The sequence below is a fragment of the Phyllostomus hastatus genome, unplaced genomic scaffold (genome assembly GCF_019186645.2).
Source record: "Phyllostomus hastatus isolate PE091 unplaced genomic scaffold, TTU_PhHast_1.1 phas_contig_34, whole genome shotgun sequence".
Classification (NCBI taxonomy): Eukaryota; Metazoa; Chordata; class Mammalia; order Chiroptera; family Phyllostomidae; genus Phyllostomus; species Phyllostomus hastatus.
In genome coordinates, this window is record NW_025333857.1 from 35,577,935 (window position 1) to 35,604,496 (window position 26,562).

Consider the following 26,562-nt stretch of genomic DNA (forward strand, 5'->3'; position numbering starts at 1 on the left):
AGCTTCAGGGCACTCTATTAGATACAGACAGCTTTCTAAAAATGGGTCCTATTTCTCCTCTAACTCTTTACCATATCCATAATCAAATTCCGTTGCATATCTGGACATCCTTGAACAAAGAGAACATTTATCAGTTGTTTAATAAAGCAGCTACTTTTGTCCTGTGTACAGTCCAGAAGTCATGACCGCCTCAGGCTCACCAGAAGTGAGAAAGACTTCAACTACCATAAATGGCCATTCAAGAAGTATCTAAGCCCACAGGTACGAGATGAGAGGTACACCTCCTGGGCCATATGGGTAGTTTAACTTGTTTAAGCAGCCCATGATTTTTTAACTTTTGAAGAAAGAAATACATGTGTATGGATCTTGAACCAGGATATACTTCTAAGGAAATCTTGTTCCACAGGAACAATTTTCTTCTCATCTCCCTGAGCACTCAATTCTTTGCCCAGTCCTCTTCCTTGGTGTCAGTTACCTGCAAATATGTCCGAGAAAGGGCATCATATCATGGCAATGGACTATCTGACTTCTTCGCTTACCTGCATTTTCCTGGAAGGGGGTTGAAAAGATGAGAAGAAAGAAACTGCTTTGAAAGATGACGTCAATTTATTTGTTCCTGAAAACTACAGCAAATTATTTGCCAAAGTATTTCCTTAAGTGGCATCAGGTCCATTCAAGACAGTCTTTTTACTGATTGATTGATTGATTGATTGATTGGTTGGTTGATTTTAAGAGAGAGAGACACATTGATTTTTTGTTCTACCTATTCATGCATTCATCTGTTGATTCTTCTATGTGTGCTGACTGGACATCAAACCCACAACCTTGGCATACAGGGACGATGCTCTAACCAACTTAGCTACCTGGTCAGGCTCAAGACAGTCTTCAGCACTTGGTTTCTGTCCAGCTCTGAGTTAGGTTCAAGGCCCATGAATTCTTACAGGCAAGTCAGAAAGTCAAAGTCAAGGGATGGTAATGCACTCAGAGACAAGCAATAGTGGGATAGCCTTAACACCCTAGGCCTGAAGCTAAAGCTGCAACCATGGAAGAGGAGACACCCTGCATTAGGGGGGACCCAAAAGAAGCTGGAATTATCTTCTGGAAGGCAGGCCCCTTGTAGTACAGGCTTCCCCCATTGGTGAGTATTCGAGGAACCCATCTGTATCAGTGTGCCAGATGTGTTGTTGTGAGAGGCTGTGTTGTGTCAGCTGCAGTGAAACTTTCTTGAAGACTCTTTCAACGCATTTACCCATTTCATGTTGGATGATTTATAAGTGCACCTGACTACACCACACTGAGTATTCAGCATTTTTTTTTACCAAAAATGGCATGACCTACATGCCCCACCCTCCCTATTCACCCAATCTCCCCCCAAGTGACTTTTTTCCCCTGAAATAAGTCCTCAAAGGAGAATATTTTGCCAATGTGGAAGATGTGAAACAAAAAACAGCAGAAGCACTAAAAGGCATCAAAATTGCTGAGCTCAAAACTGTCTTGAGCAGTGGGAAAAAAAATGTCTCGATAGATGTATTACATCAAATGGAGAACATCAAATGGAAGGTGACTGAAGTTTGAACATGTAAGAATAAATACATAATTTTTTAATAAATAAATTCCAGGTTTTGGGGTCACTCCTTGTAGAAACTAGAGCTAGAGGGGACACAGCCACTCTAGAGCCATGGAAGGGGGAAACAGAGTTATGGCTTTGGTTGGAATAAATACCCCAATCTCTCCTTCCACCCTCAGACCCCAATGGTGTCTCCCCCTGTCTAAAACTAACCAGAGGCCAGTGGGAAACACCACTTGCAAGTGAGAGAAGTGAGCCTGGAGAAGCGGTTCCTAGTGAACACAACTCCAGCACAGACCATGCTGGCAGACGGATCTGGGCAGGAGGAAGGGGGGATGAACAGGATAACCAGGACAGTTGGTCTCCTTGAGTTTCTTCTTATTCTAAACTTTTTGGATATCTCCAGTCCTGGTAGAATAAAATTCATCTCTAAGGGAATTTAACTTAGAGGTATTTTCAAAACAACATGGCCTGGCTGATGTGGCTCAGTGGATTGAGCACTGGCCTGTGAACCAAAGAGTTGCTAGTTTGATTCCCAGTCTAGGGGACATGCCTGGGTTGTAGACTAGGTTCCCAGTTGCGGGTACACAAGAGGCAACCACACATTGATGTTTTTCTCCCTCACTTTCTTCCTCCCTTCCCCTCTGTCTAAAAGTAAATAAGCAAATCTTTAAAAAACAACCATATGGGAGGGAAGTAAATCAGTTGGGATTGAGATGAAATAAGATCGGCCGTGTGTTGATGCTAACTGTTGAAGCTGAGTGAAGAATACAGCAATGATATTCTTCATTGAACTTTCATAAAAAGTACAATGATACTTTTATTTTATATATACTTAAATTTTTCCATAATATAATTTTAAAATAATAATTGAACTCTGAAGTTGTTCTATGGGAAATCAAAAATTTAAAAGTCTTCTCTTCAACTTCTAGTTTTCCTTCTATGTTTTCATCAACTCTTGGATTTAGATTCTTAAAAATTATTTAAAACTTGAACCACTGTTGCATTGCTCTGTCAGGCTGTGGTCCCCACTGCGCAGGCTGATCTCCCAGCCCAGCCCTGAAGCAGCTACAGAGTTGACAAACTAATTAAAAGCATGTAAAAGATACCTCTGTTCTTACCCACCCTCTAAAGTTTTATTTGATCTGTTTCAATCAATTCAAGGGAAAAAAAAAAGCCTTTTGCCAGATTTCATTCTGTTAAAACATTAAAGCACCAAGGAGTTACATTAAACGCCCTTCCTATGGCTTTATTTAGGCCAAACTAATCAGCACAGAGGACAGCTAACCCTGACTTGTCATCTCTTCCATTCCAATTCACCTCTCTCTCTCCCTCTCTCTCCCTCTCTCTCTCCCTCTCTCTCCCTCTCTCTCTCTCTCTCTCTCTCTCTCTCTCTCTCTCTCTCTCTCTCTCTCACACACACACACACACACACACACACACACACACATACTCACTCCTGGGGCTTCTGGAGAATCCAGTACCAATGTTGAGAACATCACCTCTGCCCAGCTCTTTAGCACTCGGTTTTGCCACCTTCTTCCTTTCCATGAGCCCTGATGGACCAAGATGGTTCACTGGTTAGGGAAAGGCCAAGAGCATGTGTGATTTGGGGAGAGAAGTGCTTTGCCTGTACAGATGACCTTGTCTGAGCATCTCAGAAATGCTCAAACTGGCTGACTGGTGATCTCAGAGATGATTTGGGCCCCATGGAGACCAGGGCAAGTATCCATTCTCCTCCACTAGGGAGGGTTTGTTGGTGCCAGTGTAAATCTGCACTGCTCGAAAGGGTACTTTTCTTCAAGTTCTTTGGCAAGTTTTCTTGAGGGGTTTGGGGGCATGGGTGATGACATAATTCAGGGCCTGCACTTAAGGCTGACTGTTTTCTCTGCCTTTTGATCTTTACAAAGAATCATGTTCTTACAAAAACTGGGTGTGTCCCTGTGCTTTCCTTAGGGCAGAGGTGGACGGAGGTGATCTAAAGCACCATTATGTGCTTAATCAGGCACTCAAGTAAGAAAGGTGGCCCAGTACCAACATAAGAAATATGACACCATGTTTCACCCCCACACCAGTTTCTGGATGATTTTAGATGGCTCCCATCATTGAAACTATTAGTCGTCCCTCTAAAGAGAAATAATTTCTCCCTAACTAATCTGTCATATCTTTCTATAAAGGACAAAATAATGATATACTTTCCATCCCCTTTTCTTTTAGCAAAAAAATGAACCCTCACAAGTAAACATGTCCCACTCTCTTTTTCGGCAGAGCATCGAATAGCTTCTTTGTTTAAAAACCCCAGGAAGCTCTTGCTCAGTTTTTCTTAAAGGGAGGGGGGTTTTGTTTTGTTTTGTTTTTTAACTAGCTACATCCAAATTATCCCTTGAAAAATCTTCTAGCTCAAAAAGCAGAGGAAGGGTGAGATCGGGATATTCCAAGTTGGCATTAGTACCATCAGCTAAAAGTCTGGGCTGGGAACACAGTCTTCTCATCATACGCCATGGTTCAGGGGATCTGTTTGGACGAAGACATCCCACGTGTGTGGGTGTCTGTTTAGGACTGGTCTCCATGCTCTGCAGTGAGCCAAGGATTGGCCCCCAGTGGTGCTGGGTATGGTGACCAGAACCTGGGGGGGATGGGAATGAGATAGCCTTCTATTCTATGCTGTTGGCTTTAATCCCAACCTGATTCCAAACAGATGCAAATGACACAGAATTTCAGAGAGTAGGAACAAGATGGAAGGCTGCCAGTAACACTCTATTCAGCAAACCTTGCTCCACCCAATTTCCTCCAAGCTTGGGATTGAAATGCCTATCCCTACTTCAGGGCTGGCTCTACCTATGCAAACAGTGCCGGTGCCACCCCAGGAAGAAGTGGCATGAGACCTATACCTGGCCTCCCATGTGACATCCAGTCTGAGTAGACAGAGGTGGAAGAAAGGCTTGGATGCCAGCATTATGCCCTCAGTGGCATATATGTACTATGTGCTCAGTTAATCATCCAACTGACACAATAACTACTACTCTAAAGACATACTACAAGACACCAATCTGGTACCACCTGTATTACATAGGAATCATTTAGCAAACCCCATAGTAATCCATCCAGACTATCAGTGAGCAGAAGGTGTGCAGTCCTCAAGTGTGTTCTCTAGACCAGCTGCATGAGCATCACTCCGAAATGTGTCAAAAAATACACCCTCTCAGCTCTCTCCACCCTGGAACTACTGAATTAGAAGCTCTGGGGGGTGAGCCCCCCAGCTCATCTCATCTGTTCACATACCCATCTGACTCTTGCATTTGGGCACCAATTTTGAATTTTTCTGAGCAAAATTCTTGGATACAATTTACTTAATCACATTTGCTCTTGGGATTACTTTGCAAGGGAAAAAGAAGAAATAAAACTATGAAAATATTAGCCATGACATTATGATATATGTGGTATGTGCATGAAACCAAGCAGGTTTTAGAAGCTTACCTGCTATCCATGGTGTCCTTAGAAGTGATTGAAAATGTGATCAGAAAAGGAAGATGTGGTGCCCTATACTTCAGGAAATGTTTGCAAAAATGACACACAAAATTAGAGTTCATTGATTACTTGCCACATGCATAGGCCAAGTTTATAAGTAGCACCTAAGCTATAGAACAGTACTTCATTCTATCCTCTGAGAGCCCTTACAGTTGACATTTCCCTTGCAAAGTGTGGGCATGTTCATACCTAAAGGAAGAACATTTTCTCCAAGGCCTCTGGATTCTGAGTTCCTATGTCTTGAAAGTTCCAAGACCATTATCTGAGTGTGGGTTGCATTTGGCTGTGGCCTACAATATGGGTTTAATCCCTGGGGCACTGGTTAGCTTATCTGCAACCAGAATCAGGGCTGCATCCCCAGCCAGTTTCTGGTGCGCCTGCTGTCGGCTCCAAACCTTGGGCCAAGGATGGGTACGTGACTAATATCCCACATGGTCTAAGATGATCAGTCCCAGGCATCCCTGTTGCTTCTAGAACAATGAAACCATGCCTGTGCAGCAAAACACAAACACCACATGTTCTGAAACTTAAGGCTATTCCAGAAAGTCACCCTTACAAACTCTAAAAGCCTGCTTTTCCTCTAGGATTTTTGATGATGGCCGCTGCGTTCTGGACTGTCCCTCGGGCAAATATGAATTTAAGAGCCAATGCCAGCTATGCCACTACACCTGCCAAGAATGCCAAGGAAATGGGCCTTCCAACTGCACCTCCTGTGGAGTAGGTGAGGAAATCTGGTTGGTCACTTGCTCTTTGTTGCTTCATTATTTGGGTTGGGACATTATGTGGCGTGACTCAGAAGCGTCATCTCTAGGGAAAAGGGGTTGAGTTTAAACAGCTGTTCATTAGAGAGTGTGTTCAACCAAGTTTCTGCTTGTTGTCTGGATCTGAGTTTACATTATTGTAGACTCACTGCCCCTGAGGAGAGGAGAGAGAAGCTAAGCAATGTCCTTCCAAAGAAGGAGATAGAAGGGGCATCTGAACATGATATCAGACATGAGACAGACAGTAAAGCTCAGATTTGTTGAGGTAAAAGTGAAAAGCCAGGAAATTGAGGCAGACACACTCTGCCTTTCAGAGAAATACTCTAATAGAGGTTGTGCCTAGGTCTCCTCAGCCAAGAGCTATGCCATTTAGAAGCTGTCAGCACCCTGTGGGAACAAAATAACCACTTTAAAACACAGATATGACCTTCTCTGTCCCAGTTTTAGCAACTCAGGTTTATGCTGTCACTGGATCATGACCGGTGACCTCGAAGGTCCTCTGCAGTTCAACCGCCGGCTCCAGTCCACACTCCCCTCACAGGACTCTCCCTTACTTTGACCTCACGTGGGACTGATTCATATGTTATTTGACCTGAATCATACCTTTAAAATTTGAGCCAAATTTTAAAATTGAGAAACTATAAATAAAAACCTGGCTTTTTTTGTTTCTCTTAAAAACTTGAACGACCTGGCAACACTGGGTCTACGTTCCCTGGTAGCAGTTGACTGCAGCCAGCTTCTCCACCATCCTCACCATCCCCGGTTTTCTCACTGACTCTGGGGCTGTCAGTCACCACCATCACCAAACACCATGGCATCTCTGGTGGGAGAGAATTATTTATCTTTATTCTTGCTTGTAATAAAATCAAGAAAAAGGAACAAATTGAGAGTACCATGCTTTGAAGAAATATGGGAAATAACACAGTTCTTTGTATAGATTAAAATTATTTCTTTGTGTTTCTTATGTATACAAAGTATATCTATGTCAAATTTTGTCTGCAGCCTGCTCATTCTGTTTCTTTCCTCATTTACAAGATGGTGATAATGGTTCCCCTATTCTAGGATTATGATAAAAATGAAAAAAGACTAAACGAGATAGAATAACAAAGCACTTAGAACAGGGCTGGCTATATAGGAAGCACTCAATAAAATATTAGCTTAATATTACTGCTGCTGTTAATGTTTATACTTCCTTATTCCTATGGGCATTTGAGCTTCTGCAGCTGTTCAAAGACTTCACTTGAGATGTTCCCCACTCATTGTCTTCCTGATCTCCTTCTAGTCATCCTTTAGGTCTCAGTTTCAATGTCATTTCCTCAGTAAGGGTTGCCTTACCCTCCTTACCTAATTTAAGCCCACTTCATATGAGGATGCTTGGAACCCTGTACTTCCCACTTTATAAACCTCCTCGCACTTGATCCCCACCTTGCCCATAAGACTATGCCCTGTAAGAGCAGTGAATGGTTTTACCTGCTTTCTGTTGTATTTTGAGCACTAGCATAGAGTCCGGCATATGGAAGGCACAAAATATAAATGAATGAATGAATGGTTCAGTAAAAAGAACATCAGTACCAGCAATCAGAAAACCTAAGTTCTAGGTTGTCACTTCACCTCTTCAAGTCTCTTCTTGTTTGCAAAAAGGGGGAGCACAGAGAAGATGCCATCTAAAATCCCTTTCAGATTTAAGACACACTAATTCTTCATGCATAGCACACATTTAAGGAGTAGCTCAAATGCTAAATACATGTCTAAAATGTTCTAAATATCCTATTGCTACTTAGAACAATCCACACATTAATGCTTGTACGTTTCTTTCTGTTTGAAAGTGTGCTTAATCCATTATGTTAACAAAAATTCATTCTGCCTTCCCATTATAAGTTACTGTACAAACTGTCATGGAAATTACAATAAATGATACTTGCCTTCAAAGAACTTACGTCTAACAGAGGGGTGTGTCCTCATGTATTATAAAACAAGAAAATACTGAAAACCAAATGAATAGCAGGAATCCTACCACAGGTCAGAGAAGAAGACTCACTTTCAGCTGCAGTGAGCAGAGGAGGCTTCCTACAGAGGATACTGTTGTTGAGCAAGCTCTGATCAGCAGGATTCTCTCCTATTAAGAGCATAATGCCCCTAGTTCATGTATTAACACAGCTAACATGTGAGATAGTGCTAGAGAAGATCGACGAGTGAACTGATACAGTTCTGTACCAGTAGGCTTTCATAAAAGACTGAGAATCCTGTGGCTAGGAAGTCAATAAGTCTCTCCCATCATTTCATAGAAATGTCACCCCTTAATTTTAATTTTGGTAAAATTTAGGTCTGAATCCTTTCAGACAGGCAGATCTCCAGCTATGATGGTGAAGATTCACTCTAAATTTTCTCCCATATTTATTCTCTACCAAAGTGAACCAGCAGCAATAGTAAACAGAATTTATTTTCAGAGTCCCTCGGCCTTTCTTTCTTTCCTTCTTTCCAGCAATTCCCCCCACCCCACCATGCCTTCAACCCTCAACCTTCCTTTCCTCCTGGAGACATCCACTGTCTTCACATTGCCTTGCCTTCTCTTCTAACAAAATCACCTGCTAAAAGATTAACTGGAAATAATTAATTCCAGTAATGAAGTGGAATTAACTGGAAAGAGTTCATTACTCCTCCTCAGTATAAGTGAAAGCTGATCTGAACCTCTTTTGGAGTTCCTGAACTTTAACCCTTGTCTCATCACATGAAAGATTTGGTGACTAGCAAAAATATCTGCCCTTCTATTACTACAATAGAACCAGCTTCTCCTACACATAATTATAATATTTAAATTCTTGGCAAGTAGCCAAAAATGTATGACTGGGATTTAAATCAATGGGGTGTACAAATTATCAAACCAAACTTAGTGAGCTGCTATACTACTCAGACCATTAGAAAAATAACCAAATCTTGGCATTCTCTTGGACCAAGACCATGGGGAAAGCTGGCCATGGTCAAGGCATCTAAGTGAGCCCCTCATGCAGGGTCTGAATGTTTTAAATACCAAGGCCCTTCAAATCTCTGTCCCATAAATCTAAATTATAATATCCAAAGTTGTCTAAAATAGTAAAACCATGTCTAAACAATAAAAATGGGGTTGGAGAACATTTTCTCTGTTATCTGAACCTATCGTTGTTAATTTTTTATTTCAAGATCCAGATGGCTGGGCTGGGAAAATAGGAACACTGCCAAATATTAATTCACTCACTCAGTCATTCAATCATTCAGCAAACATGTATTTAGAACTCACTCTATGCCAGGCTGTCCCCAAGTCTCTGGGTCCTGGGTTGACACCATGTCAAAGTGTAGAGACTGTACAACTGCTGGACAGAGAGAGAGCAGATTTCCCACCTACCTTGAGCTTCCTAACTGGGTCTGAGAAGTCTGGCCCTCTGGAACACAGGGTCTTTTCTGAATGAGTCATGGAAATGGGGTTTGCTAGGCTCTCACAGTGTGCCTGAGAAGAACATAACTTGTAAGGTCAACCCCCTTGGGTGGTCTCCTGAGATTCCAAGTACCTAATCAGGGATTTGTGCTCCACAGCACTGGTCTATGGCTGCAGAATCTCCCAAGTACTCTCCCAAAGGGTATTTATCCTCCCAAAGACTCTCCTTTCAAACGTGGAGGCTGTAGACTCTTTTCCACCACCTCTATGGAAGCCCTCTTTATTTATTTATTTTTTGTTCCCACAAGAACCAACAGACTTCTGGCCTAAAATCACCACCAGAAAAGAGGGGGCTTCAGAGCCCATAATCTAAGAGTGTGTTTTTTTTTATTGTATTTCAACAAGGCCTTTAACTAAATAAGAAACATTAGGTTAAACCATTTGAGAGTGCCAAGTTTATGGGTAAAAAATAGTTGAATGTTAGCAATTTCATGTGGTTCCATCTAACAGTATACTGACTTTCAGTTTCTGTACTGGTAACATCATAGTCAGATAGTCAGTGCTATCTTTGTGCATAAATTCAGCATCCTTGCATTTTGAATGTCAGTGGTTCTGGGTCTTCATGTGATACATGATGAGTGAATAGTAGACCCCAGTTATTTTGGGTAGCACAGATCAGCTGTTCTTCCGAAGACAAAGCATATGGGAGATCTAATTCAGAGAAGGTGGATATCCTAAACATCCTCAGCACAAACAAAAACTCCAAGAGGAGAAGGGTAGAAGACCTCTAGGTGCATCCATATTAATCTTGCTTTTTTGATATATTTATTTGTAACTGATTATGCTATATTTTTTATTAATTGCAATTGTTTGTAACTAATTAGAATTTTCCACTTCACCCAGGAGTAAATTCCCATAGTCTCATGCTAGAAGTACTGCTGATTCTTTCCTTGTAGAGCCCAGTCTTGACAGAAGCTCAGGGACTTTTCGGAATGCCTATAAAGGAGCTGAAGACATATGCCTGGTCTAGTGCTTCAGTGGGCCGCCATTGTGGGAGTTGGCAGCAGTGCAAAAATTCAGACAATTAACACAAGCATGTGATTTTGATCATGGAATTCAAAATCATTCTAAAAGACTGCAGTGTCCTTTTTAAAAGAAAAAACCTTGTCTATCAGTATTTGTTTATTCTCATGAGGTCTCTAGCCCCCGGGTCTGTGAGCTTCCATGAATACTGCAAGCAGCCCAAGGAAAACTTTTCAAATACAAGTTTACAGATATTGCACATTTCATTAAATCCATTCTTATACTCCTGGTCCCCTAGGAGCCAAAGCACTTGGTCATATTTTTTTTAATAAAAAGTTTTGTGTACATTAGCTTCATGGTTAATTGCATTCATTTCCCCTCTTTTTGTTGCCTCTCTGTCTATTCAGATAAGCACGGCCAGAAGCGCCTCCTGTACCAGGGGGAGTGTCGGGAGAGCTGCCCGGTGGGGTACTACCCTGCCGAGGGGCAAGCCTGCCTGCCTTGCCCAGACAACTGTGAACTTTGCCACAACGCACACATCTGCACACGATGTATGGTCGGCTACTTTATAGCACCCACCAACCACACCTGCCAGAAGTTCGAGTGTGGGCCAGGTAAGGCTGATCTGGGGCCACTGCCCTACACCAGGAGGTGGCAGGAGGAGCTGGACACTCAGATGTCCCACACTCTCAGATTGTCTCCTTGGTTTACTGTCAGTGCCTGGGATGACTTTACGTAACTATACATCAAGTGGGAACAGTGATAGATGCCCCTCTCTCTTCCCCACTCACCTTTTCTCTGGGTTTCCCCAGACATAATCCAAGAACATAATGAGCGTAGCCAATCACACAGAAATGGATCTTGAGTGGAGGGTTTGTGGGTAGGGTACAGTGGAGAGAAAATTAGATTAGAATCTGGAAGTCATGGCCAACAATTTTCTCCTTCCTAACTACTAGTTATGATGCTCTGGGAAAAATTAGTCCAATTTCTCCATGCCTTGCTTGTTTTCTTCATTTGCAAAAAGGAGAGCACAGCACCAAGACGCTTGCTGTGAGGAGCCAAAGAGACTCGGCCCTCTTAAAACTACCTGAAAATATTAAAATGTGCTGTGAATCATGCATTATAGTTATTGCCCAATTCCTTACCTTACATAGGGGAAGGGATATTTAAAAATAGCACTTATTATTATTGTTCTCTTCCATGTAAGAGTACTGCAGACTTTCTCTGCTCTGTATAAGAATTATGCCTAATCTGGTTCTAAAAAGAGCTCCAAGGCATTTCTAGAGTAATTAAAATATATTTTTTTCTTCTTAATGTTTACTAATGTAGTATAGGATTTAAAACTTTTTTAAAAAATGTTTAGGAGAACAGATAAGAGACAGAGCCTGTTTATTTATATACCCAATTCCATATTCCCAGAACTTCTGTAATAAATAAAAGCTGCAGGCTTAACTTCAATACAAGTTGCATGGCATATGGTCCCACTCTTGTTCTATTTGTGCCCAACTAAGGTAATCTAATCAGTTAATTAATGGAGAAAAAAACAAGAATGACACATAGATCCTTAAAGATGATTTTGGGTTTCATATTTGCTCTATGGCTTGCTTGAAAATAAGCTACACACCAACATATTTTCATAGAAACTGATGTGTCTCCACTCAAGATGAATTGTTTTTCACTCTTCTCACCATATTGTATAGGTGAAGTCCAGGACCCAGACTATGGAGAATGTGTGCCTTGTGAAGAAGGATGTTTGGGGTGCAGCTTGGGTACGTTGTCTTCCTTTGTTGGTTAAAGAGGTGAAATAGTTGTGTCCTTTTCTACACAACCCCACCCTGTCATTCCTTCAGCTGAGATTCTTGCCATTGTTATCATCAGTGTCACATCAATATCCATTAAGTGGGCTCATTCCCATGCAAACTGGGTGGCAGTGAGAGATGCTCCCTTTTTGATGCAGACTCTGGCACTCCAGAGTCTGTGTGTTGTGGATGAGGTACACAAATTCACACGGACTACCGAATCCTGTGGAGAAAAAGGGACAGCACAGCCAATCTCTCAAAGGGAGAGCGCATATGAGCCTCGGCCACTCTCTCAAGTGGAGAGCGTGTCGACCCTTGCCTGAACAGGCTTTTATTGGTTTCCAGTCACATTACATAAAGGAAGGTTCTCATTATTTCTAGATGTAGTTAAGTGATTCCTTCTTATAGATAACAAAAAAGGAGAAAAAGTTACAAATGCAAGGGAATGATAAAAATGATTGATTTGGTTGCATTTCGTCCTTGATACATCTTAGCACAGACTTTAGGGAGTTGCTTCAGAGATATACATTAAACATCTGCAGTCTTAGTTCAGGGTGAGGGAGTTTTAGAAAAGCAGGTCTCATAGCAGCCGAGGTACAATGCCGGCCCAGTTCCCCGCAGGAAAGCTGATCTGCACACCTGGCTCCTGTGTGCAGCCTCATATTGATGGGTTTTTCGGGTCAATACTGGGCTACATTCACCATTGCCATGCTAATCAGTTCCCTCTATCTTTTGAGGCAATGGATAGCTCTCTTGTCTTCATGGAACTCAAGTTCAGAAAAAGACAGGCATCTTCCTCTGGCTGTTAGCTAGTTGGCAGGGATACCTACAGCAACCAAGTTTCTCAGTACCTGGGACTCAGCCTCTCCTTACCTTCTCAGTATCACAAATTTGAAAATGACAATGGTGGGAGAGAAATAAGATCAAGCAAAGAAATATGCCTAATCACGCACTTGGTATATGAAACACAAAAGCCCATCGGGAGTTTGAGGGTTTTCCTTTGCAAAAATGACTTCAAGGTTAAGACAATACTTTGAGGAAAAAAACAATGTGGGGACAGTGAGTTGAAATCCCTGTCATACAATTAAAAGCACTTGTCAGTCTTCCACATAAGTCTCTAATTCACATCACTGACTCCTCTTTTCTCCCCACACACGCCTGGTTCTCCTGTGGGGTGGGTGGTAGGGACAGTCTGTACCACAGAGCACCACTGGATTGGATGCAAAATGAAAAGTAGGGAGGCCACCAAATTCCAGGGATGTGTCTTGATGTAAATTTAGGCAAGATATTGAAACTAATTAGCATGTGGGTCTGTGGATCTTTAAAAGAAAACCCAACCTAAATTAAAGATTGATGGAATAATTTCTCTTCATGGAGTTTCCATGAGGCCCAGTGATTGGTTAACTCATGCTTCTAAAACTTTAATGCACATACTAATACCACAGGGAATTTGTTAAAATGCAAATTCTGATTCATGGGTCCAGATAGGGCCTGAGAACCGTGTTTCTAATATGCTGCCCAGTGAAGCCCGTGCTTCATGGAGCACTCGTGAGGTTGTAAGGGGTCAGACTGTGCCAGGGTTAAGTAGGCTTTTTATTGACCCTCTCTAATGGGTTCCCTTAATTCTTAAACATTACACGTGAATTATAATTTACCTGATGGCTGTCACCAATTCCCTCTGCCTTAAATGGACATGATGTATTTTTATAATATCTATAACTATAAAATAGAGGTTTTCAGGAACTTGAATACCATTCTCCCATTATCTTCCACTGTGAAAAGGGGCATATATTACTGGGCAATAAAAAATAATAATGGAATTGAACTTCACAAGGGGATAACATTTAGAGAAAGAGCTAAGGGTAAAATGCTAATTTCTGGGAAGCAAATTTAGATCTAAACATACCTTAAGTAATAAAAGTACGAAAATTAAAAAGATAAGAAAATTCTGCTGTCTCTTATGAAGTGGTAAGAGGTGATCATTCTCACAGGGAGCAAGGAAAAATGTTTTTGACTACATGGATTTCCCTTTTTTGCCCACCTCAGACCATATCTGCCCATTAGGTTTCACAACCCAGCTAATTTCTGTCATTCCCTTTTGCACCTTTGCTATTGTATGTTATGTGCTCATCTTTGTGCATGGGGGGCGGTGTATGTACATGCACGTGCACACACTGCATCTGTACCTGTCCATTAGATCTCAAACCTGAGATTTTTGTGATTTTGATTCTCAGGTTTAAAGGGATGAATGAGTGTGTGTGGACCTGTTCAGGATCAGTGAGGATATTGGCATGGAGGTGGGCACAGGGCCAACCATGATCTGCATTGTGCACACTCTCCCCTTAGCTGACCTGACTAAAGATGAGACCAGACTGTAGTCAAAGCAAGATAAATTCCACAGCACACTCAGGCCATCTGGGGACTCAAAATCCCAAATAATCAACATGCAAACATTAGAAAGTTCAACTGACTTCACAAAGTGCTTTCAAAATACTTTGCTCATTCCTTTACAAAATTTTAATTTTGTACTCTGCCTGCACTGGGAATTCAAAGTTGGTACGGCAGTGATCCTGTTGTAAGGCTCTCTCTGGATGTCACAAGTGACACGCCGGGGGCCCAATCTTTTGCAAGACAACCTATCAGAGTAGAAAGAGGTACAAAGGACAGCAGGATTACAGGAGAGGTGAGTAGAACTTTTTAGAGGCTGCTAACTTCTTATTTTAAATACTAACATTTCTCTTACTTTATAAAGTATACATTTGGGCCTTGTGTATTTTTGGATTGCCTTGGCTGAACTCAATTAGCTCCTTATTTCTGAAGCCTTTGTTGATCTCTCCAGTAGAATTAATTTTCTTTTCTCATTTCCCCTTGTTTGTAGACCAATAACAATGCTTTTTTGCAGTAATATTTGATAGATACACATCTTTCTGCCTAGACATTAAACTACTTGAGGGCAAGCTCTGTGACTTACACAGAGAACTATTCCCACGAGAACTAATAGCTTGCCTATGATGTGACAAATGTACAATAATGTGTAAATGTTTATTGAACTGAATTTGAGAGTTTCCCAAATGCAAAGCAGAAATGCATGGCTTAGCAGACACAAGGATTTAGATGATGTCTTCTCTAATCAAATGTCTGTATGGGCCTTTCATCAGGCTGAAAACAAATAGCATTTTATATTACCGAATTTTGTCCCAAGAGGATTTTATGCCAAATTCTGTGTCTATCTAATCAGTATCTTGAATGGACATTTTAATGAAGATAAATCTAAGTCATCTAAATCACATCTGTTAATTAATTGAGAAGATGAATACATGGAATCATTTTTATTTCATGTTTTAAGGCATCCTTAAATTTAGGGAATGTGGTAGTAAGTATGACACTTGAATATAATCTGAAATTTGGGGCTCCTACCTACATGACCAGTGAGACAATGATTGATGTCATTAAATTATATAATCTCTCTTTACTTCATTATCTTGTCAACAAAATAGAGATATATTGCCCTTATCTTGGCTCAGAAGTAGGTTATGAAAATCCATTAGCATTTGCTCACTAAAACTTCTATAGTCCCTAGTCTTGGGGGGAAATATACACAAATTTTAAACTTTTAAGTAATTGCAAAAAAAGAAAAGGGCCATAAAATTAAATGCTAAATAAGGGACAAAGATTTATACCAACAGAATTTAGAAAGGAGGGAATCCCTGGACAGTGAAGTGGTCAAGGAAAGATTCCAGAAGACGGGACTTGAGATAAGCCTTATAGTTTAGACAGATGAGAGTGCAGGGCTGTACTGCAGGGGAGCTTTTGACCTGAACAGTAGCAGGAAAAAGGGTTTGGAGGAAGAAACTCTGTCATGGATTTTAGGACACTAAATGTATCAGTTTTGCAGAAGGAATAAATCGATATAAGGGAGTAGGCAAAGAAAAGTTTGGAAAGTGCCTAGAAATCGTATCTTGAATTCTGGACTAATGAGTTTAAAAGTATTCTGTGGCTAAAAGGGAATAATTGAAGGTTCTTTTAAAAAGAGTGAGTGTTTTAAAGGATGTTTTAGTAATATCAATTTGGTAACCACATTAACTGTGTTTAGGATCATCAAAAGGAGAAAGGCTATAGGCAAAGAAACCTGCTGGAAGACTATTTCACACACCCAGGTACTAAGTAGCAGGAACCTGATCAAGAGTAACAGCCAGAAAATTAAGAAAGAAATAGGTTTTTTAAATCATGTGAAACACATAACCCTTCTTAAGTATAAGAAAAGATGCTTAAGTTGGGAAATGCAAATTAAAATTACTGTGACTTACCATTTCTCACCAGTCAGACTGGCAAAAATTCAAAAACTTACAACACATCATACAGACAAGACTGTAGGAAAACTCTCATTCATTACTGGTAGCAAGACAAAATGGTACAATGACCGCTGAAGAAAATTTCAGAGGATAACACAGTTACACATGCACGTAGCCTTTGACTCCATGGCATCTCTGTTGGGAGGATACACACCCCTCAGTTCAGAACAGCATACTCACAGTGGTATTCATTGTGGCGCTATTTGTGGTCGTAAACTATGGAAACAACCTAAATGCCCAGTCATAGATAGCAGACTGATTGGATCAACTAAGGCACACATCCATGATGGTGTAGTGTGCAGCCAGAAAAAGAGCACAGAAGATCTACATGAACTGATAATAATTCATGTATTCTGTTCAACAGAAGGCAATGTGAAAAAAGGTGTGCATTGTATGTGACCTTTTTGGTAACAAAGATGATGAAATAAAATATAGTTATATATTTCATTTAGTTTTTAATAAGAAATGCAAAAAAGATAAATCAGAAACTAATGAAAGCAGTTACCTACAGAGGAAGGGGTAAAGAGAGCAGGAGTGAGACTTCTCTAGGTACACCTTTTTACACCTTTTCACACCTTTTTACACATTTTGATTTGAACAATGCAAGTGGTTTAGATATTCATAACAAATGACACATTATTTCCTCTACATGGGTTCCCACTGGCTAATTTGGACAATATGAGCATCCAAATATTGATGATAAAGAACTACAATTCATTTAAAAAAACAATCCATGCTTCAATGATATTTAAAGAAGAGAGAAAGGAAGAGAGAGGGAAAATAGAATAAAGGAGAAAGCTTTTCTTTACAGAAAAATTTGGCTGGTATATTCAGGGGAAGTACTAGAAAATCAACATTTCTACCCCCTACTGTGTCAAGGGAGACTCATCAGTGGATGCTAAAATCATTACATGGAAAATTGTTTGGGAATAGGATAATCACACTCAAAGTACCTCCATACTTAACAGTTAATTACAATGCAGAGATTTGCCTGTTATCAAGTTAACCAAGTTATTGTATTAAGCATGACTATCATTAGTTCCATAAAACCTGACATCATGTGGTTCCTGATGTGATGAATTAACAAGCACGCAATATCACCTAGTCTCCCTGACAAAAGCATCATTATCAATTGAAGGTGAGGGTGACCCCAGGGAACATTATTCAATGTTTTGAGACATTTTTTATTGTCAAGACTATGGGGGTAGGTGCTTATATCTAGTGCGAAAAAGTCAAGGATGCGTCTAAACATTCTATAATTCTACTAAGGAATGAGACCTTGTTCATAGAAGAAAAAATATTGAAACATCTGAGATATAAAATTCATGTGTTAGTTTTCCAATGGGGCAGACACCCAGGGTCTTCCAAATCAAATATAGGCACCGGTCACTATTTATTCCCTTTACCCAAACCTCCCACTGGACCTTCCCCACACACTTTCAGGGGAACAAAACCAGTGTTGAACAATTCAGGTACCTTCCAAACCAAAGGCATTACAGAATAAAATGTATACTAGACTAGCGTCTCCTTTGTATTGGAAAGAAGTTGCTGATGGTAAAAGTGAAACTCAACACTCATAAGGGACCTTCTTTCTAGTGACCTAGTGCCTCACTCCCAGTGGGTGTGGACCTTAGAGCCTGACCCAGGTCTGTAACTGTCATCATCTCCAGGGACAGAGGGGGAAGGGCAGTTCAGGATGCCTCTTTTCTTTAACAGCCCAAACAAAAGGCAGCTTCAGAGGAAGAATTAAATCAAAATGCACTGTCACCAGTTTGCTGAAGAAAAGAGAAACAAGCAAGCTCCATTACACAGTGCTATCTTTAAAGAACTTAAAATGATTGTTTTTATTTACATTCATTAAGGCCTCCCTCTCCCCTCATTTTCTAAATGATACCTAATTTCAAAGATGGGGGTGCAGAAGAAATGAAACTTTAGAAAAAAAAAAAAGAACCTAACACTGGAAGGATTTGCAGTTCTGCAGTTCCATGCTCTCTTACTCATCCTGGTTTTCTTCATTAATTCATTCAGCAAATATTTATTGCATACTTTTGTGCTTTCTGTTTTCCCATTTCGTTCAGCTTATTGCACAAATAACAGGGCTGTTAACCTAATATTTATCAAGCATCATCATTCACCAGGCACTCTGCTAAACACTTGGGGTAGATGATGTGTTTTCACATCTACGATCCAACAATTTTTACAAATGGAGAAACTGAGGATTACAGAAAAATTAAAACTTGACCAATTTAATGCACAGGGGAAGTGAAAGAGTTATTAAACAGTTTCAATCAACATTCTATGGAACTTTGTTTACTCTTTCACAGAGGAAGCAGTTGGCTTAGAAGCTTTTTTGTCGTATGTGTGCACTATGATAGGCAGGGTTGGATAACAAACAACCCCCAAATCCTCAAAAAACTTAAGAGAACAAAGGTTTATTTCTTATTCCTGCTACATCTCCAACACCGGACAGCTGAGAATTCTGCCCTGCATGGTAGTCGATCCAGGACCTGGGCTGATGGATCATTACTTTGTTGTGGCAGTAGAAAAGTACACTGGCTCTTAAAGGTTTCCCCAGAATGTGACACTTGTCACTTCTACTCACATATTTTTGGCCAAAGCAAGTCACTTGGTCATGCCTGAGATCACAGCGTGGGGAGGTGGAATCTTGTCCTGTGCCCGTGAACACTGTAATGACATTCTCACCATGGTAACGACTGGGCCTGCTGCTGGTGCCTTCCAGGGTCCCACATCATATGTTTGCACATGAAATAGTCCCAAACATGTGCCCACTCTGTTCCATGATTTCTCTCTTCTGCCTCTCTGATCTTGCCCATTACCTCACCATGGCAGTGTCTGACTTTCTCCTTCTTTCCAAGAAAGTTTTCTGAGAAAGTTGCTTTTTTCTTAAACTGATGGCATTTCCCAAAGTATTGTGCTGTCTCATTTCTCTGATCCCTTGGCAACTAAAGAGTCAAAAAGAGGACCTGTGACAGATAAACTGACTTAGTCAATAGGTGAATTGTCAGCTGAAAGAACCCTGACCTTTCTTTACCCCACTCTTTCAAATCCCTATTGTGAGAATAACAATATAGTGATACTCTTGCCTTTATCTGCTGCCCAAGAGAAGTACCCATATGAGCCCAGTTTGGGGAATTTGGACAAATTTTCTCTAATTCTTTTGTATTTGGTTTATCTATATCAGGGTAAGTAGGCATGGGGATATAAAGGGAAATAAAACATGTTTTCTGTTCCCAAGGGGTTCCCACGAAGATGGGAAAGGCCAGTGGTTCTCAGCCCAAGGGGCACCTTAGAATCACCTGGGGAGATGAAAATGCAGTCCTGCCACACTCTCCAAAGTTTATTTTTTTCTTTTTTTTAAGATTTGAATTATTTATTTTTAGAAGGAGTAAACTTATTATTTAAGTTTAGAGAAGGGAAGGGATGAAGAAAGAGGGGAAGAAACATTGATTGGTTGCCTCTCGCATGCCCCCAACAGGGGACCCAGCCCGCAATCCAGGCATGTGCCCTGACCAGGAATCAAACCAGCAACCTTTCAGCTTGCAGGACAAAGCTCAGCCCACTGAGCCACACCAGTTAGGGTCCACTCCCAAAGTTTCTGACTTAATTGGTCTGGGGTGAGACTCGAACACCTGTGTTTTTTAAAACTTGCCAACTGATCCTAATGTGTAATCAGAGTTAACTAGGAATGTTAAAATAGGTATATTAAACTGGTCATTTCAATATCATGTTTAAAATACTTTTTTGAGGATTGAAGTTGAAGCAGAGGCAGATGCATTATTTAATATATTATAATAATTACAACTTACAGTTCATTCTGTGCTAGGTAGGCACTTCACAAACAGACCTCCAATTCTCATACAATCTTCTCTGCTTAAAACGCTCATCCCCATTTCATAGATGAGAAAGCCAAGGCACAGAGAGCTTATGTAATTTGCCTGAAGTCACATAGCTAGCAAGTTTTAGAGCCAAATCTAAACTTAGAGCTGTCTGGCTCCAAACCCACAGAACATCCAAATATTTACTCTTTTTCCAGAGTAGACAGCACTCAGACATCATTTTTGTGAAATATCAATCTTCCATATTTGTTTCATTCTTGTTTATATTCTTAAATGCACCGTAGTTATGTCTCCTGAAATTTCCCTTTGTTCCTTCTCCTGCATTCAAGTTCACATTCTTACAGTCATGGGGAAGAAGAAAAGAGTGGCGAGGTATCCCAAGTTCAATTCCAGAGCAATTAGCTCATCATCTTGGCTGCTCATGTCATTACACATTTTCCCCCAGAGCCGGATGTAATCAAAGTTCCTCCTACTTGTTGTGTAACTGACCTGTGAAGTCCAGCCGCGGGCCAAGGCTCTCTGGATCACGTATACTGGCAGAAGGAGGACTAAGCCAATGACTTTCAAAACAAACCTAGTTAAACAAATGCGCAGAGTGTGGTCGAGTGCAGCCCACAGGGTGGAGGGGTTCAGAAGACCAGCTGCCATTCCCGCAAGCACTGTGGGGGTCAGCGACAGTACACTTTCCGAGACTGGGGACGAGGGTCATTTGGGCTGCTGGGATGGATTTTACCTTTACAGAACTATCTAGAAAACCATTCTTTTGCATGGTTAAGAATAACAAGCTGGAAAAATGTTACCAAATTACTTTCTGTTACTGAAATGTTTGATTTTTCTAAAACCACTCAGCAACCAAGACCTCAGCTTTCATCTGTCCATCAGGTTTAAAACAAACCTAAAAGTGAGGCCAGCATTAAGGACTAGAACTGTGGATGGTTAGGTCTTATTTGATTTTGTGGCATTGTGAAAAATGGAGTCTGGCCCTGGCTGGTGTAGCTCAGTGGATTGAGCGCGGGCTGGGAACCAAAGTGTCCCAGGTTCAATTCCCAGCCAGGGTACATGCCTGGGTTGCAGGCCATAACCCCCAGCAACCGCACATTGATGTTTCTCTCTCTCTGTCTATCTCCCTCCCTTCCCTCTCTAAAAATAAATAAATAATATAAAAATCTAAAAAAAAAAACCGAAAGGACATGATGAAAAAAAATGGAGTCTGAAATCTTAGCATCTATCTCCATCCTTCCCCTACCACAATAAAAAACCTGGAGCAAGTTCTATATACTTCTCACTTCTTAATTCCATCCTGTTTTAGAAAGGAAGACATCCATGAGTTGCCTTCCTTTTACCTCTTAATATAGCCCTAGAGTTTATAATGAAGACTAGAAAGAAGTATCTTGGACTCTCTAAGAGAGAGAAACCACAAAGCTCTATTGCTACTATCAAAATAAAATCTCATTTGCTTTCTTTCCATTTCTAACCTTATCCTTTCCTATCATATCTTCTACCATCTAATACATCTGCCCGGTGTATCTGAAGTCCCCATCTAACTCGCATGCCATTGTGTCACAAGCACTTAGCATAGTGCCTGTCATGAGGTAAATATCTGTGGCTTTTTATGCCTATTCTTAGCTGTCCTCACCTCACCTCCAACACTCCATCTTCCTGTGCCACTGCCACACAGCCATTTCACAGTCCTTCACCAGATGGCAGGAAGAGCGTCCAGCTCCACTGGTTAAGGAAAGGAAAAAAAGAACTGATTTAAGGCACAGAGCAGACCTGTGGATACTCCTGCCTCAGATGCTGGGAGAGGCAGGAGTATCTATCTGCATGTTGACACCCAGCTGCTTCCCGGCAGGTCTTGAGCTAAGAGCAGAGCCAACAGTGAGTGTCAGTGAATTGCCTCTGCACCTCTAGCGTCTGAAATTCCAGCCTCCCGAAAGTCAACAGGAGGGTCATTTGGTAGGAGTCCAGACTCATCCTTTCCATGGAGACTCCCTGTAACTCCCACCAGAGAAGTCTTAGCTGCAGCCCTACCAACAGCCTTCAGTTCAGCTTCCTGCCCAGGGCATGAGAAGTAGAATGGGGGCCGGGCAGCACGGCAAGCTGGAGAAAGCAGTGGGCTCAGGGACAGGATGTGGGCAAGGCCATGCCTCATTTACCACCCCTTGGCCAAGACCTACGGTTGAAGCACTGGCAGGCTAGGGGTATCCAGGCTAAAATCTCCAAATGCTAGTCCTGTTCTCACTGGTGATATTACCAGGTCAGTCAAGCTTTTGTTCCTCTCAGTTGTGCCTTTGGCTATCTGTAGCAGCCAACTTTTTTTCAAACGTTTTCCATAAAAACAGTGTGTTTTGACTACCTATAAATTATCCGCCCTAGGTAAGACCACTGAACGTTTTGTATAAACCACAGGCAGACCAGGGATGTCTGCCTCCCAGCCCCTTCTTCCATGGCCACCAAGGACTGGCCAAGGAGACCACTGGGAGAGAAGCCTTTCTACCTGAGCAGCCCCCATTCAATCAGATCTCCAGGACAAGAGAAAATCCAAGGACAAACGTGGCATTACCTCCAGAGGGGTAACATGTATAATCTAGAGATGCAAAAGGTGGAATATCAGAGTAGAAAAGTTTCCCAATCTCTCCAATCTCTAACTTGGACCAGAAAGAGCTGACAGCTTGATTTATCATCACAACGAAACTTTATGCCCTAAAATAATTGCTAGAAACCTGGCTGTTCCACTAGAAAAATAAATCAACCTAAAAATGCAATCTCTATATTACCATGTCCCAACACTACGGGGATAACACCAAGCCTTTGGGTGAGGTCTAGAGGTGGGGCACGGGAGGGAAAGGGCCCGGCTGTGACGGGGTGCTTTGGGAAGGCCCACTACAGTCATGCTGACTGCCCAGCCCAATTGTAAAATTGCAGATTTACTATGTTTAGCAGAAATGCAGTCTGTACATTTGAAATATTATCCAAATGACCTGGCTTCAACTTAGAAATCATCTATGAATTGAAGCAAGTGAATTAGGGAGGCCTCTTGCTTTTAGCACTGAAGGGCCTGTGGGAGGTGAGTCAAGAACCATTTATAGTAGTGACAAAATACTGTATTTAAGGCTATAAAAAATTGGCATACAAGGCCTCAGTTCAGAAGTAAATTTGTTTTATGTGCTCGGCAAAGGAGCAACTAAAAAGTTTTATAAACGGGAAGTGTGACCTACTGAGATTTCAAACATAAAATCTGTCAATTATTCCTTGGACTGGGTTTAGTAATTATACCCTTGAATATTAAAATGCAAAGCAGAATCATGAAGTCAGTAACAGCTTAACTTTACCGTGGCTAATGACGGTTACCCAAAGCCATCATCCAACTGCCGCATTTTGTGCCCAAATGTGCATGGGCCACTTGGGAACTTAGCATCGGAACCCTGTCCGATGAACAAACACCTCACCTGATGGGGCACTGTGTTTTTGCTGCCAACAAGCCACAGGTTCTTCACTTGCTAAATCTGGCTCAAGCTGGAAATCGTACATAATGCTTGACAATCGACAGTTCTGTGTGTTACTCAAAGAGCCTTACTAATTTGAGTCCCCTGCACATCTCTGACCTCATCCCCCACCTCCCTCCCTCACCCTCACCCTCCAGCTACACTCCAGGGTCCTGGCCTTGATTACTTCCAACCAGTTCTTGCCCCAGGCCCTGCACTAACTGTGGTTTCCCTGACCCAGTTCTTCCCAAGATATTAACATGGCAGGGTCCTTCCTTGTCATCACGTCTCAGTTTAAATGTCATCTGCTAAGAGGATTCCCCACAGCACCCAGTCTAAAGAAGCCAGCCTATCTTTGTCTCTGTCTGCTTCCCCACCCTCACCCCCATACACACATTAATTCACCTTATATGAATTCTGGCAGGCCACGTACAGTCATGTGGTATTTTAATTTTTAATTTACTTTTAAACATGTTTGCTGTATTTCTTCCTTCACTGAAATATAACTTGCAAGCAGGCAGGGGCTTTAGTTTCTGTACTGTTGTATCAGCACCTAGAATCCTGTCAACCACATACAGGTAGATGCTCAACACATAATCTTTGAACAAATACAGGGGCAGGCTCCTGACAGGTCAATCTTTGGTGTGTGGTTTCAAAGCGCCCTTGTGGGGAGTGAAAGAGCCAGAATCCCGTCCCAGAGCTCACTCCAGGCGAGTCTTTTCACACTTGTCTCTGAACCTCACACCTTCAGCAGGAAACAGAGAGGCTGGGTGGATTAGCGGTCTGCCCTCTATTCTGTGAAGTCCCTCGCTCCCCCACCATCCACTTCTCCCAATTTTGCCGAAGCAACTTTGCTTTTATCTTGTTTATATATTTGGTTTTTCATAAGTTTCTATTTGGTAAAGGATTTTGCTGCTGAAATGAAAATTTTAATCTTCAAATTTAGATAAACCCCTCTGCATAAAGTTATTCCTGCTCCAGCCTCTTACCAGTCATGCAATTCTGGGAAATCCATTTAACTTCTCTAAACTTTGGTAGCATCATAGATTCCAGGGCAGTATCAGTACCCACCTTACAGCATCGCCTGAGTATCACATGAGATAACCCACCTGTGGATGGCAGAACACTGGCTCCTCCAGCCGTGTCCACACCCTAGTCTGGGCACCTCGGAGCGTTTTGCCTTACACAGCACAAGGGATTTTGAAGATGTGATTAAGGCTAAAGATTTTAAGGTGGGGATGTTATCCTAGATTATCCAGGTGGGCCGAATCTAAACGTAAGTCTGTAAAAGTGGAGACCCTTTCTGGCTGCAGTCAGAGATGAGAGAGCAGGGGAGATTCATCACTGCTAGCTTTGAAGCTAGCTGAAGGGACCCCCCCAGGTGAGGAATGTGGGTGGCCTCCAAAAGCTGGATACAGCCCTCAGCTGACAGCCAGCAAGGGAATGGATCTCAGTTTTACAACTGCAAGGAACTGAATTCTGCCAGCAACGCAAATGAGCAAAAGCCAGTACCTAGAGCTCTGGAAAGGATCCTGATTTTAGCCCAGTGAGATCCATAAGCTCTTCTGACCCACAAAACTGTGAAATAATAGATTTGTAATATTGTAAACTGCTAAATCTGTGGCAATTTGTTACCACAAGAGAAAACGAATACATAATTTAAAGTACAGAATAAAGTGCTTGGAGTATGGTAAGGACTCAAAAGTTAGCATTTCTTACAAATGTTAATGGCATAACTATTAATATTGTTTTATTATCTCAAATGTCACTTCCTGCCTTGATGCTCATTCTGAATTCTGAAATGCCTCTTCCTCTGTCCTGAAACAGCTTCCTTTTGCTTGCCTTAATGGAACTGTTATCGGCTTCAGGGGCTCAGTGTCTTGCTGGATTAAAGTGCAAGGAAATTTCTTGAGATGCAAAACCAAGAGTGCAAATTAATATCACTAAAGAGGGACAGGTGGAATTGGATATGATATCTTGAAAAGGACACCGCATGACCTGTGCCGGAGTTTGGCTGAGGGTGCTTAACCTGAGTCTAGACAAGGGGAAATATCAGACAAATGCCAAATGAGAAACATGCTGTAAAAAAGGAACTGTCACCTTTTAAAAAATGTCAGTGTCACAAAAGACAAAGAGCCAAGGAGCTGTTCCAGATTACGGGAGACGAAAGAGATAAGACGGCTGGAGGCAGTGTGTGGTCCTAGAATGCGTCCCTATCAGACAATCAGGTCAATTTTTTAAAAAAAATTGGAATACAGACAGTAGGTTATATGAGTATTTATTAACATTAAAGTTCCTGAAGAGGATGACTAGACAGTGGTTACATCAGAGAACGTACTTATTCTTAGGAAGTGCACACTGAAGTCCTCGGTGGGAAAGGGCCACAAGGTAGGCATCTCACCTTTGCTGGCTCGGAAAGCGCACACACAGCAAGCGGACAAATTGTACAGCGAATGGGGTGGGACGTTAGCAGGTGAATCTGGGCAAAGGGTGACTGGTTTTGTCCTTACAACTTTTCTTTAAGTTTGAAGTTATTTTCAAATAAAATGTTAAAAGAAAAACCACCCAAGTTTGCAATCCTATAAGGAGAATAAATTAGCACTTGGTACCCATTCAAACCACATGTTTTCTTCTGATTTGTAGTCCCATCTGATACCTATCTTATCATGCCTGCCCATTTTTCAGACTTTTAGAATGCACAGCTTCTAAAATTAGCCTAAAGACAGAGAATTTCCTCATATTTCCCTTTAGGTACATTAAATATAGCCCTGGTCAAAGAAA

The 26,562-nt window shown here is 41.5% G+C and overlaps 1 protein-coding gene across 3 annotated transcripts in view; it reads left to right on the plus strand.

The window, feature by feature from the left end:
• The window catches only part of PCSK5 (proprotein convertase subtilisin/kexin type 5), a 419,139-nt gene that overhangs the window by 326,543 nt on the left and 66,034 nt on the right, over nt 1–26,562 (plus strand). For 2 of the 3 annotated variants that reach the window (XM_045840308.1, XM_045840309.1), the window contains exons 22-24: nt 5,680–5,816; nt 10,696–10,902; nt 11,989–12,057. In XM_045840308.1, the coding sequence (XP_045696264.1) occupies nt 5,680–5,816; nt 10,696–10,902; nt 11,989–12,057 (413 nt within the window). Of the gene's footprint in view, nt 1–5,679; nt 5,817–6,297; nt 6,403–10,695; nt 10,903–11,988; nt 12,058–26,562 lie in introns of those variants that run through there. The other variant, XM_045840310.1, reaches the window with a different exon arrangement.